The sequence below is a fragment of the Tachyglossus aculeatus genome, chromosome 2 (genome assembly GCF_015852505.1).
Source record: "Tachyglossus aculeatus isolate mTacAcu1 chromosome 2, mTacAcu1.pri, whole genome shotgun sequence".
Taxonomy (NCBI): Eukaryota; Metazoa; Chordata; class Mammalia; order Monotremata; family Tachyglossidae; genus Tachyglossus; species Tachyglossus aculeatus.
Genome location: NC_052067.1, coordinates 41,800,762 through 41,815,609, shown reverse-complemented (window position 1 = coordinate 41,815,609; position 14,848 = coordinate 41,800,762). Strand labels below are relative to the sequence as shown.

General features: G+C 45.3%; 1 protein-coding gene across 29 annotated transcripts in view; it reads left to right on the top strand.

Annotated features, from left to right (window-relative positions):
* The window catches only part of CLASP2 (cytoplasmic linker associated protein 2), a 229,824-nt gene that overhangs the window by 41,177 nt on the left and 173,799 nt on the right, over positions 1–14,848 (top strand). For all 29 annotated transcript variants that reach the window (XM_038767129.1, XM_038766976.1, XM_038767065.1 and 26 more), the window contains exons 3-6: positions 1,591–1,694; positions 5,310–5,401; positions 9,842–9,917; positions 12,758–12,855. In XM_038767129.1, the coding sequence (XP_038623057.1) occupies positions 1,591–1,694; positions 5,310–5,401; positions 9,842–9,917; positions 12,758–12,855 (370 nt within the window). The remainder of the gene's footprint in view (positions 1–1,590; positions 1,695–5,309; positions 5,402–9,841; positions 9,918–12,757; positions 12,856–14,848) is intronic.

The window sequence follows — 14,848 nt, the reverse complement described above, 5'->3', positions numbered from 1 at the left end:
GGACCTGGGTTCCAATCCTGGTTCTGCCGGTTGATTGCTATGTGACCTGGGGCAAGTCACTTCGCTTCTCTGGCCTTCAGTTTCCTCAACTGTGAAATGGGGATATGTGTTCTCCCTCCTCCTTACTACTACTACTAATAATAATGATGGCATTAAGCACTTACTATGTGCCAAGCACTGTTCTAAGCACTGGGGAGGTTACAAGGTGATCAGGTTGTCCCACAGGGGGCTCACAGTCTTCATCCCCATTTTACAGATGAGAGAACTGAGGCACAGAGAAGTGAAGTGACTTGCCCAAAGTCACACAGCTGACAATTGGCCGAGCCGGGATTTGAACCCACGACCTCCAAAGCCCGTGTTCTTTCCACTGAGCCACGCCGCTTCCCTAGAATGTGAACCCCATTTATGACAGGAACTGGGTCTGACTTAACTGGTACCTTTCCCAGCACTTAGAACGGTGTTTGACACAGAATAAGCACTTAACAGGTACGGTTTTTTTTTTTAAAAAGATAGCCCCTCTATTGCTACCTTAATTAGATGTATTTCCCAAGTTAAAGTTGCTGCTAGAGACTGATTTTCCTCCTCCAGCTTCAGATAATGTAGGTAAGGACCGTTTTTCACTCAAGTTCGTACATTTTTCGGAAAGGCTCACAGTCTCCTCCCCTTTTTAGGATCAGAATTTTGGTTTGATCGATTTCGCAGTTAATACAGTGCTCTGCACACATCAAGCACTCAATAAACACAATTGAATGAATGAATTTGGTGTCTGAAATATTCGGGGAGTATTTGTTGAGCCCCTACTCAGTGTCGAGCCCTGCACTAAGCGCTGGGGTAGATAGAAGATCAACAGGGCCAGGCACAGTCCCTGTCTTATAATAATTATGGTACGTATTAAGCGTTTACCATGTGCCAGCCACTGTATTAAGCGCTATTTGGGGTTCACAGTTGAATGAGGAGGGACACCTGAGTATTTGGATGACGAAGAGGGGAGGTGCCGATGGGTTTACGTCCCAGACCTCACCTTTTCTGGCAGCAGGCCCGTTCTAAGTCAGCAGCTGTGAACGATATCTGAATTCTAGGAGGTGGATCGGCCTTTAGTTATCAGAAAACGTAATCAGGGACAACTGTAAACATTGTGTTGTCTTGGCCTCAAATTGCTGCACTTCAGGATTAAGCTAAACAGAAAATGCTATGCCGGGGGTTCCTTGTTCATTCAGTTTTCCCCTAACACGTTTGCACTGCGCTTTTTGGCTAGAAAGGTGGTGGGGTAGCGGAAAGAGCACGTCAGAAGGTCATGGGTTCTCATCCCGCGGGGCTCTGCCACTTGTCTGCTGTGTTTTCTTGGGCAAGTTGCTTCACTTCCCTATGCCTCGGTTCCCTCATCTGTAAAATGGCGTTGGAGACGGAGCTCCATGTGGGACAGGGACTGTGTCCAACCCCATTTTGCTTGTTGTCCACCCCAGCACTAGAGGCACTTAGTAAGCACTTAACAAATACCTCAATTCTTATTATTCTGAAAAAAATGTGATGCGATATCGTAGTGCCGTACATTGTCATAAACGCGGTCCATTTTTCTCTCCTTCCCTTCAGTTCTTCTAGCTTTGATTGATCGAATGGGAGATGCCAAAGATCAAGTTCGAGAACAATCCCAGAATTTGATATTGAAGTTAATGGACCAAGCAGCCCCACCAATGGTAGGCATATCCTTGGGAGTTCTACTGTCATCTCTTAATGTTGAAGCACTTTGGTCGTCCAGTTTAGAAATATTCCACCCACCTGCCAAGTCAGACACACAGGCTAGATTAAAAGAAAAAAAGGGACAAGGAAACTGTCAGCTTGATGCCGACAAATATTTTTTTATTGCCTCGGGACCCTGCCTACAGGCAGATCGTTAGAGCTGTAACATTTATGGCGTGCACAATAATAATGTGATTAGTATTTTACATGCGCGGGGAAATAGTCTGTCCTGAAGTAACGAGGTGAGTTAATAGAGTAGAAATAAATTGGGCTCTGAATGAGAGACGTATCAAGAATCCATCGCCAGGAGATTTTTTTTTTTTTTAATACGTCACCCTATTGAATCCATTTGCGATGGTTGCCTTTAAGACCGGGGAAACTTTTTCTCTATTCTAGTACCTCAAAAAGAATTCACTGTCACACACATGGCACACATAGTATTTTGTTGTTCCCCCTCGTCCCCCTCTCCATCCCCCCCATCTTACCTCCTTCCCTTCCCCTCAGCACCTGTATATATGTATATATGTTTGTACATATTTATTACTCTATTTATTTATTTTGCTTGTACATATCTATTCTATTTATTTTATTTTGTTAGTATGTTTGGTTTTGTCTCCCCCTTTTAGACTGTGAGCCCACTGTTGGGTAGGGACTGTCTCTATATGTTGCCAACTTGTACTTCCCAAGCACTTAGTACAGTGCTCTGCACACAGTAAGCGCTCAATAAATACGATTGATGATGATGGAAGCCTTCTGTAGTGTTTCAGTAGACCAGCAGAATTATGGAATGATGAAAAATTCTGGGGCCTGTAACTCTGTGCGGCAGTTACTAGGCGATGTGAAGTCTCGCTAAAGCCATACTAGACAACTGGGGTTTTAATGACAGCGAAGCCCTGAAGGCTGTTAAAGCTAAGGGGATAGCTGCTCTTCTGGAGAGGTCGAAATTCCGTCTTTCTCTCAGTTGGAAATTGCGGCGTGGACAGGGGCCGAGCCTGCGTGGGTAAAGCCGGTACCTGTGTCCGTGCGACAGGGCCGGGGTGTGAAATCCCGAAGTCCTGCATTCTAGGAGGAGGGGAAACTAGTTGGTTTGCGTTTCCAGGTCGTCCGGAAAGTGCCCGACGAGCGCGTGCAGACGCGGGTCGGTTGGAGCCCCGCTGCGGCTAAGCCGGGCTTCGGCCCTTGCTGATCTGGGGTGCGGCGGGATGGGTGGGAACTGCTCCCCCCAGTCTGCTGTCAGCCTGCAGGGGACTGCCTCATATGCAGAGGACTGCTACATATTTATTACTCTATCTATCTATCTATCTATCTATTTATCTATCCATCTATCTATTTACTTATTTATTTATGCATGCATATTTCTAACTCTGTTTGTTTGTTTATCTATCTATCTATCTTTATTTATTTATCTATCCATCCATCTATTTACTTATTTATTTGTTTATTCATTTATTTATCTATCCATCTATTTATTCATTTGTTTGTTTATTTGTTTATTTATTTGATTGTTTGTTTATTTATCTATCTATCCATTTATCTATCCATATATCTATTTACTTATTTATTTGTTTATTCATTTATTAATCTATCCATCTATTTATTTGTTTGTTTGTTTATTTATTTATCCCCTCAGTCTGCTGTCAGCCTGCAGAGGACTGCCTCATATGCAGAGGACTGCTACATATTTATTTATCTATCTATCTATCTATCCATCCATCTATCTATTTACTTATTTATTTGTTTATTTATTTATGCATATTTCTAACTCTATTTATTTATCTGTTTATTTGTTTGTTTGTCTATTTATCTATTTATCTATCTATCTATCTTTATTTATTTATCTATCCAGCCATCTATTTACTTATTTATTTATTTATTCATTTATTTATCTATCCATCTGTTTATTTGTTTGTTTGTTTATTTGTTTATCCATCCGTCTATCTATTTATCTATCAATCTATCTATTTACTTATTTGTTTATTTGTTTATTTATTCATCTATCCATCTATTTGTTTATTTATTTGCTTATTTATTTATGCATATTAATTACTCTGATTGTTTATTTGTTCATTCATTCATTTATTATTTATTTATTTATCTATCTATTTATCTATCTATCTATCCATCCATCCATCTATCTATTTATATTTATTTATTTATTTATTTATTTATTTTACTTGTACATACCTATTCTATTTATTTTATTTTGTTAGTGTGTTTGGTTTTGTTCTCTGTCTCCCCCTTTTAGACTGTGAGCCCACTGTTGGGTAGGGACCGTCTCTCTATGTTGCCAACTTGTACTTCCCAAGCGCTTAGTCCAGCGCTCTGCACACAGTAAGCGCTCAATAAATACGATTGATTGATTGATTGCCTGGGGCTCCCCGAGGGGCCAAGCCAGGAGGGCAGCAGGGTCAGCAGGACACGGCTGGGGCCTGGCCGCTCCCAATAGTCGGTCCAGTCGATTTAATGAGCGCTTATTCTGTGGAGAGCGCCGTACTAAGCGCTGGGGAGACTACAGCAGGACAATAGAACAGACGCATTCCCGGCCCACAGCGAGTTTACAGTTTAGAGGGGGAGATGGACATTAATAGAAATAGAGATGTGGCCTTAAATGCTGTGGGGCTAGGATGGGGGAACGAATAAAGGGAGCGAGTCAGGGTGACACACACAAGGGAGTGGGAGAAGAAGAAAGGGGGGTTTAGTCAGGGAAGGCTTCTCGGAGGAGGAGAGGAAGGCCGCTTGGAGGCTTTTTTTAGTATAAATAAATTACGGATCGCTACATGAGTGCTGTGGGGCTGCTGTCTTGGTACAGTCTGCCAATCCCATGGGTGTGTGGGTCTCAGGTTCCTGAGGAGGACTCTACGGTGGGGCTGAGTAGGTGTGCTTTGGCAAACACGCCTCATCGCTCTGGACTTCCCGGCGAGTATTGATTCCACCCTTGATTTAATTAAAAAATTAATAATAATGATGGTATTTGTTAAGCGCTTACTATGTGCAAAGCACTGTTCTAAGCGCTGGGGGGATACAAGGTGATCAGGTTGTCCCACGTCAGGCTCACAGTCTTAATCCCCATTTTACAGATGAGGGAACTGAGGCCCAGAGAAGTTAAGTGACTTGCCCAAAGTCACACAGCCGACAATTGGCAGAGCCGGGATTTGAACCCATGACCTCTGACTCCAAAGCCTGTGCTCTTCCCACTGAGCCACGCTGCTCCTCTGAGCTCCTCCCCTGGGATAATCTCTCAATCACAGGTTGTTCTGTGCAGGCATAGCTCCTCAGTAGCTGGTGTTTAAGGAATATAAATTGGCACGTTTCTGTTCACTGCACGCACAGTTCTGAAGGGAAAGGATTTTTAAGACACGCACAAAGGGGGACCGAGCAAATTGGGACAGATAGCAACTACAAGGAAAATCCCCCAACTGAGGGTGGGAAGTGGGAGCTAGAGAGTAAAAATGAAAACCAAATCGGCAAGCAAAAGCGGCATTTTTAAGGGAAGCATGGGTGGGGCTTTTACAAGGGGAAGAGAAGAATAACTTGATTTTTCAATTATTGATGGAAATTCTCTTTTTCAACAGTTCATTTGGGAGCAGCTGGCCGTCGGTTTTAAACACAAGAATTACCGATCGCGAGAAGGCGTGTGTTTGTGTCTGATCGCAACTTTAAACACGTAAGCTTGATTATATAAAATGCAATTCATCAGTTTGCCTTTCTATTTCTCCCCCACGAACAAGATGTAGAATAAGTGGGCTTGGGGTCCTGGGGCAGAGCTCCGGAGCCAAGGGATCGCAGCTGCCCCGGTCCGATGGGATGTGCTTTTCGGAGACTGTGCTGAGGGTGAGGGCCAGTAGGGATTTCCTGGAAGAGCCCCTGCCATCTCATTGCCAAAGCTGCTTCCGCAGAAACAGTGCGACCTAACGGATAGAGCCCGGGAGTTAGAAGGTCCTGGGTTCTAATCCTGACTCCAGCACTTGTCTGTGCTGTGTCCTTGGCAAGTCGCTTCACTTCTCTGGCCCTCAGTTCCCTCGTCTGTAAAATGGGGAGTAAGAGTGTGAGCCCCACGTGGGGCAGGGACTGTTGCCCAGTCTGATTAACTTGTGAACCCCAGTGCTTCACACAATGCTTGGCACATAGTAATTGCTTAACAAGAACCATTGTTGTTGTTATTGCTGCTTTTTATCTCTGGGAACTAAAGGGACTGAGTTGTTTGTTTTTGATTTTGTTTTTTGTTAGCACTTACTGTGTGCCAGTCACTAGACTAAGTACTGTGGTATTTACAAGCTAGTCAGGTTGGACCCAGTCTTTGTCCCACATGGGGCTCCCAGTCTTCATCCCCATTTTACAGATGAGGTAACTGCAGCACGAAAGTGAAGTGGCTTGCCCAGGGTGTCGCAGCAGCCAAATGGTGGAGCCGGGATTAGAACCCAGGTCCTTCTGACTCCCAGCCTCGGGCTCTATCCTTTAGGCCATAAAGCTTCTCTTACAGCGGGTTGAGTGTCTTGGGAAGCTTGGAAGAAAAAAGCAGGGGAGGCCAAGTGTCACTGGGCGTGTAATGGCTTGGCTCCCACTCCCCGATCCGTTCTGGGGGCTTGAGGGTAAATCCCTGTTTAATGGAATGAGCCCTCCATGTCAGGAAAGCCTTGGAAATGACAGCCGGTCTTCAACGGGGAATTCTGAACCGAGGAACTTTTTCTCCAAGCCCGTCGAAGCGGCTTTTTGTCGATTTGGGTGTGCGTGTTTGGGTATGAATGGATTTTTCTTGACGTCAGGAGGTTATAATGATGGCGGTGGTGTTTATTAAGCACTCGCTAGGTGCCGAGCCCCTCTAAGCTCTGGGGGAGATGTTAGTTTGACTGGACACACCCCTGTCTCGCAGTCTGAGGGAGGAAGAACAGCAGTTCTATCCCCACTTCACTGATGAGGAAGCCGAGGCCCAGAGAAGTTCAGTGACTTGCCCACGGTCACCCAGCAGGCAGGTGGCAGAGCTGGGGCCCGAACCCAGGTTCCCTGACTCCCACTCCCATGTTCTTTCCACGTGGCCGCATTGCCTCCCAGGGATTTTAAAGTGGTAAAATCTATATTTTTTTAAAGAATTTAGTAGTATAATTTTGAATTGTAATAACACTAATCTAGTAGTGAAAAACCGTCAAGTAAATCCTCCTCTTACCCTTTTTACGAGGGCTGGAAGAACTGTTGCGGATAAGGGGAAACCGGCAGTTAGTGGAACACACTTGGACTTCCCAAGCGCTTAGTACAGTGCTCTGCACACAGTAAGCGCTGAATAAATACGATTGAATGAATGAATGAATGAACATTTCCATCGGCAGGCATGCCTGGGAAAGTAAACCAATCAACCGATCGTGTGTATTGAGCGTTCACTGTGTGCAGAGCACCGTACAAAGCGCTTTGGATACGGCCCGTCCATTCCCTTCCTGCCCATCTCCTCTGTGTGGGACCTGATCCATTTCAGTCTTGCTGTTTTGTTGCTAAAAATGTAGACAGCCTGACGGACTCAGGAAGCAGCCGAGGCTGAATCGGGCTGGACACGGGCAACTTTCCCCTCCCGCCTGTGGCCCTGATGCGGAAACACTCCTCCTCCCGACCTGCGGCAAAGGAAGAGCTGAGGCTTCTTACTCCCCATGCCTAGGTGGTTGGGCACCCCCAGAAGCTGCTTCCTAAGCAGCTGCAACCCTGGGAATCTCTAAAGAAGGAGATCCAAGCAGCAGGGGCCTTCGAAATTGCTGCCAGGGACGCCGGTTCGGCGGTGGGTCCTGAATTTTCCCCTCGGTTGCGTTTGGAATGGGCAGCCAACTCAAACCAAACCCGCTGCGCTTTCCTTCCTTTCTTCCCCAACCGGTCTGTCAGCAGCTTCTCCCCCCGCTTCCCTCTCTCCTCCTCTGCTCCCCTTCAGCTCGGTCAGAAAAATTCCTCGCAAGTTCCGCGGGATAGTGAAGTTGCAGCAGGCAGTTCTTTGAAAACAAATCAATCAGCGGTATTTCTGAAGCGCCGACTGGGTGTACAGAGCACCGTCCTAAGCGCTTGGGAGAGTGCAACCGAGCAAGCACGGGTAGACACGTTCTCCACCCGCACGTCTAAAGCGTGGTTGGGGCAGAGCAGATGGGTGGGATAAAACTGGGGAAGGGAGAAATTAATCGGGGATGGCCTCCCGGAGTTAATGAGTTGAAATGGTGATGATTATGTATTTTCTATTTTTTTGCGGAGAATTGGGTGCATTATCACTGGAGATTTCAGAAGGTTAAAAATGCAGACTGTGGGAAATCTGAAACGGTAGCGACAGCAGTCCAGTCGAATGCAGCTTTTGCGTCAGAGAGGGTGGCTCGGGGATTGCGGCGATGTTCCTAGCCTGGCCAATGTAGTTCTTGTTAGAATTTAGGACCAAGGAGACTTTAGTTACAGTTAGGGCGAGGGAGGCGTTGAGCCCTGCTAAAGAAGCCAAGACCCGAGAGGGAGGCGTCTAAGAGGTAGCAGGACTAGGCAACAGCTGCGTAAGCTCAGAGCCTTCAGTTTGAAGGAGCTGTAAAGAGGGCTTCCCTTTATTTTCCACTTGATCTGATAAACCTCTGCTCATTCTGGCGAGCTGAGCCAAGCGGGCAAGACCTCTTGAATAATAATAATAATAATACTAATAATACTACTACTAATAATAATGTTCAATCACTCATATTTATTGAGCGCTTTCCATGTGCAGAGCCCTGAACCAAGCGCTTGGGAGAGGACAATATAATGGTAGACGCATTCCCTGCCAACGAGCTTACAGTCTAGAGGGGAGGAATAATCACTGTAGTACTTAAGCGCTTTCCACGTGCACTGTTCTAAGACCCGGGGAAGATATAAGGTAATCAAGTCAATAATGGCATTTATTTAGTATTTAACGTTCAGTACCTTGGGGTATTTTTGAGGTTGTGAGGTCAGACACCGTCCCTGTCCCACAAGACTTCTAATCTGTTTTATGCCCATTTTATAGTTATCAATCAATTGTATTGAGCGCTTACTAGAAGCAGAGTACTTTACTGAGCGCTTGGGAGAGTACAGTACAATAAAATTAGCAGATGTGTTCCCTGCCCGTGATGCGTCTGGTTGAGGAAACCGGGAACCAGAGAGGTGAAGTGACTTGCCGAAGGCCACATAATAATAATAATAATAATTGTGGTATGTTAAATGCTTACTGTGTGCCAGGAATTGTACTAAGCTCAGGGGGAGATGGAAGATAAGAGGGTTGGACACAGTCCCTTGTCTCACATGGGGCTCATGGTCTTAATCCCCATTTTACAGATGAGGAAACTGAGGCACAGAGAAGTCAAGCGACTTACCCAAGGTCAAGCAGCAGAAAAGCGGCGGTCACATGGCAGGCCAGCAGTGGACCGGGGACTCGAACCCGGATCTCCAGAGTCAATAGACCATACTCCCTTCAACTCCTGCCGTCTTTTTCTTTTTCTTCACCACTTCTAACCCACCCCTGCCTACCTTTCTGCATGTCTTCTGCCTTTTCCTTATTTCCTTGCCCAGCAATGCCCTCTTCCCTTGGCATCCTTCAAAGCAGCAATGCCCCGAAGCCCCATAAACGCACCTAGAGCGAGGATATTCCTATTTTACCTATCAGTTAAATCAAATATAATGGAAAAAAAAATCCTAGAGAGAGACTCCTGGTGTAATGCAGTTTACAGGTTTTGAAAGAATGCTATGTTTGTACAATAAAGACCTATGCAGTTATCCTTCTAGTGTCCTTGTGCATGTTTGACTAAAATTGTGCAGTTAGATTATTTTTGGGGAAAATTCACATTTTTCATAACTGCGTAAATGCTGTAGTCTCTCGTATAGTACGTAATTTGCTCAGTGTGTCAATAATCATCTGTGCCTTATTTGCCTCCAGCCCGTTTCCCTTATAATTGAGGTGGGAATGAACTTTAAGTTGGCTTTGAAAGAGTAAAAAGGTGCCAGAAAATATTTGTTTGGTTCACAAAGGCTTGAATGAGGTCCGAAGAATGATTGCTTGGAACTGTGGGTGTCATTATAATTAAACCTCAAATTTCATTTCTTAACTGAATCTTTTTTTCAAGTGAAAATGACGTGTTAAAAAATATATTTTTAGCTATGGTGCCCAACCATTAATCCTCAGCAAGTTGGTCCCACATTTGTGCGTCTTATTTGGAGATTCCAACAGTCAGGTAAGGAACTTTTCATTCATTAATTTCTCTAAATAGATTAAGTTTAGAATGAACATCCCGTGTCTGCTTTTTACTGACATTAGTAGTCATGTCCGTAGAGATGTGGAGAGGCACGGTGTTAATCAAGGGTATCCGAACGTTTGTACGCAAAGCACTGTACTAAGCACTTGATAATGGCTATAGAGGTTCCAGTACTCTGCGAAGAGTGATAGGTTAGAGAAAATGCTGGTTGTGGATGCGTTTTCTAAAAACTGAGTAAAATCAATCAATCAATCAATCGTATTTATTGAGCGCTTACTGTGTGCAGAGCACTGTACTAAGCGCTTGGGAAGTCCAAGTTGGCAACATATAGAGACTGTCCCTACCCAACAGTGGGCTCACAGTCTAAAAGGGGAAGACAGAGAACAAAACCAAACATACTAACAAAATAAAATAAATAGAATAGATATGTACAAGTAAAATAAATAAATAGAGTAACAAATATGTACAAAAGCCCAGAAGGGCTAGCCCTGAGGGTAGAGGTTTGGATTGGGTGCTTTGGGAAATGGCATGGAGTCAAATCCAGGCTTGTTTTCTGTTCAGAAGCAAGGTCTCTTACGAAAACTCATCCCTAGCCGCCAAGAATTTTTTTTTCTATGTAGATTAGGCCTTAAATACCATCACTCGGCACCTCTAGAAAAGGTATTTAATAAATCGTGCTTTGTGCAGGGCACTGCACTGAGCCACAAGAAACCTCACTCCAGTGAAAATCAGACCTAATCCCTGTCCTACAAGGGGCTCAGAGTCAAAGAGTAAGGGAGGGACGCTTAATCAGTCTTATTTATTGAACGCTTACTGTATGCAGAGCAATGTATTCACTCATTTGTTAATTCAGTTGTATTTATTGAGCGCTTCCTGTGTCCAGAGCGCTGTACCAAGCGCTTGGGAGACTACAGTAGAATAAAGTTAGTAGATGTGTTCCCTGACCACATGGTGCTTACTTGCTGTGCATGCCGTAAGCGCTCACATACCAGTGATGAATTTGTTGACGGCTAAATGGAGAAGGGTGAGACCCCAAATATCCCAGCTAGGATAACCATAAATGCAAGAGCATTGTGTTTGGACGAGCCAAGTTTCGGGGCCCCTCGTGTCAGCCCCGTCCCCCATTCCCCGGCTCCCTAGAAGTTGAGAAGGCCTCAGTTTGCCGCTGGTTCCTCACCCCCCACGGTGTAACGGGAAGTTGACAGGGTACTCCCACTGCTTCCCCACAGTCTCTCCCCGTACCGTGTCGTACTTTTCAAGGGCGTCATCCCCTCTGAAGCTTGGGTCCTTGCCATTTCAAACAGTTCTGATTTCACCGCCCAAGTCCCTCAGGGACTGCAGCTTCCCTTGTCTCGTCTGACGCCGTGGAGTCGTTTCCGACCCATACGCGGGTACGCCCCGCTCTCCATCTGCAGTCGCTCTGGTGGCGGATCCAGAGAGTTTTCTTGGTAAAAGCACGGAAGTGGTTTACCACGGCCGCCTTCCTCGCAGGAAACGCGCGTCTCTCTGCCCTCGACTCTCTCCCGTGCTGCTGCTGCCCAGCACGGGGGAGTTTTGACTTGTAGCGGATTGCCTTCCACTCGCTAGCCACTGCCCGAGCTAGGAATGCAATGGGTAGGCCTCTCCTTGACACTCCCTCCCATAGCCAAGACTGGTAGAGGACTGGAAACTCTCCAGGTGCGACCCTGAGAGGCCGCAGCCTCACTAGACCCCTGTTAATCGGTCATCACTGACCACTTACTGAGTGCAGAGCACTGTACTAAGCGTCAGGAAAAGTACGACAGAGTTGGTGGACACGATCCCGGCGCTTACGGTCTAGAGGAGGAGCTTTAAGTGTTTGTCCCCGGCTCGTATTTTAGTCCCGTAGCTCAAGACCTGAAGGAGGAATCAGGCTAGCTCATCCGAAAACCTTTCCCTTCTAAAGAAAGGATGGTATTTTCACTCAGGTGATTTTAAGTTGTAATGTCTGAGCACGCTTTTGGCGACCTTATCAAAACATATTGTCACCTGCCTAAAGCAAAGGTAAAATTTTCTTAGGGGACTGCATAATAATAATAATAATGGCATTTATTAAGCGCTTGCTATGTGCAAAGCACTATTCGAAGCACTGGGGTGGGATACAAGGTGATCAGGTTGTCCCACGTGGGGCTCACAGTCTTAATCCCCACTTTCCAGATGAGGTAACTGAGGCACAGAGAGGTGAAGTGACTTGCCCAAAGTCACACAGCTGACAAGTGGCAGAGCCGGGATTTGAACCGACGACCTCTGACTCCAAAGCCCGGGCTCTTCCCACTGAGCCACGCTGCTTCTCTCTCTTAGTCCTCTTATATTAGCTGTCTTTCTTGTTTGATGGAATGGTTCATGTTTTTGAATTGCTCTAGGTGAACTAGAGGCGAGGGAAGGCCAAAGTAGATTATGGTTTTTCCAAAAAATGTGCATGTCAAAGAAAAGCCGCTTCCCTTTTCAGTCTTGATTTATTGTTAATAGAGATAGTGTGTAATTAATGTCTTCAAAGCAATTGCACCCCAACAAATCCAAGGGAAAAATTTCCAGATTTGAAACATTGGCTGTATTTTACAAACCCACAACTTTCCATCAGAAACTCATTTCTTAAAGCCTCTAAAATGTATTTATGGACCCCTTTTGCAATTAAGATTTTTGCTTATTTTCAAACAAATGTCTAAAGAAACTGTGGGATTTGAGTTTAATTCATGTAAATGTTAACTTCGTCCCGTATGGTTATGCACTGCTTGGCTTTAAACTTTCTTAAATTCCCCATTTTTAAAAACAAATTTGAAAATCTTTGAATTTTGTGACAGGTGAGAGATGCAGCAATATCGGCTATCGTGGAAATTTATAGACATGTAGGAGAGAAAGTTCGGATCGATCTCAACAAAAGAGGAATCCCCCCTACCAGGTAAGCATTTACCGTTTTCTATCAATTTTTTGGCTTACGCATTTTGTCAATTTGTCAGTTTTGTGTTTAGGTTGTTTTTTTGAGAATGGTTTAATGTGGTTCCCCAAAAGGACAGAAAGACTGAGAAAGGTGGGGGAGATAGCATGTGAACATAAAGCAAATTGCCATCTCACTTGTTCCTCCCCTTATGTAATGTTTTCTTTAGAACCAGTTTTAAAAATCAGGTGTCAAGAATCCCCATCAGTTTTGAACTGAGCAATGCCTCTATGGAACTGCTTCTGTTTATAGGTCTCTTAATATTTGTGGGAAAGATCAAAGGCAATTGGGGAAGAAATGGGAATGCTTAGGGCTAACGGACAGATGTCATCAGTTCAGTGAGACATCCCCCACCCCGCCCCCATCAAGACGGTTTTTATTGTTAGCCTGATTTAGAAAATGATCTATTGGCTGCAATTCTTTAATCAGAAATGGAGTCCGTTTTCAGATTGTCGAAATTTATTTGACCTTTATTACCATTCACTCAGAACTTGTCCCTGGAAAGAAACGTTGGACTTGTTAGAACTTCTCAATTCTCAGTGGGCCGATGGGTTGGTTCCACGAGCCACACTGCCTCGGCTGCCCTAACACGATAGTCGTCACCTTCAGAGACCCAGCGAATTATGAAATGCCCTTTCTCGTGTGGAGTGAGCAGGGAGGTCCATTTTCAGTTTTAAGCCCTTTAACTTGGAAAAGCTTTGGCAGAGTTTTCTAAGTCCAATGCTTTAACTCTGGGCTGGTGAGGAGAAGTTTCCGTGGAGGAGTTGGGAGAGAACATTCCTTTGGTGGGAATCTGAGGCTTGGAAGAGATACACTGTCGTATGGCTGTGCGGAGTCAGAAGTTTGTTTTTTTCTATAGTTTTTGTTAAGCCTCTTATCTCTCTGGCTGCTCATTCTCAGTCTCCTTCGCGGGCTCCTCCTCTGCCTCCCACCCCCTAACTCTGGAGGTCCCTCAAGGCTCAGTTTTGGGTTTCCTTCTATTCTTCATTTACACCCACTCCCTTGGAGAAGTCATTCGCTTCCCTGGCTTCAACTACCACCTCTATATGAATGATTCCCAAATCTACATGTCCAGCCCTGATCTCTCTCTTCCCTCTCCACAGTCTTGCATTTCCTCCTGCCTTCAAGACATCGCTATTTGGCCGTCCTCCTGTTACCTCAAGCTTAACGTGTCCAGACAGAGCTCCTTATCTGTCCTCCCTGTGATTTTCCCATCACTGTAGACGGCACCACCATCCTCCCTGTCTCACCAACCCATAACCGTGGCTGGTCAGGCTGAGCTTTATGGAGTCCGCTTTGGCAATGGCATTTGGATCTCCCGAAGACCCTAATTTGTCGGGGGTTTACTGTTTTGTCTGGAAATACACGTCACAGGGCTCTTGCCACTGAGTGGCAGAAATCCTGTTATTAAGGAGCCTGCCAGGAGATGTTTACCGCTGATCAAAGAAAAGGTTCGGGCCGGGGGAGCTCAGAAATAACTTAGTATACCATTTATCCTGAAAGTATTTGTGGGTGAGAAGAGTAAATGAAGCATGCACCTTGGAAAATTTTTCCTTACCTTTCCAAAGAGGTAAAAATGGAACAGCCCTCATTTTTAGCACGGCGAAAATGTCTTAGAAAACCTTGGTTAAAGCTGAATCAAAATGAAACCCTTCATAAGATTTCTGGAAATCCCGGTATTGTAGTTGGGGAATTTTTTTCTGTTTTGGTGGTGGTGGTGGCAGCAGCCTCTTAGAAATAGTGAGCCCATGCTGCAGACTGTGTGATAGTTGAAGTGGAAGTCAACTGATCAGAATGTGCGTGTGTGAATGCGACTTTCCTTTTGTGTCAGTACAGTTGGTAAGTTTCACTTTGAGGGTTGCTCGCTTTTCGGCTTGGCTGAATTTGCACCTTTGCAGGCTGGTAAGCATGGCCTAGTGGAAAGAGCGGGGGCCCGAGAGGTAACTACAGCTCCGCC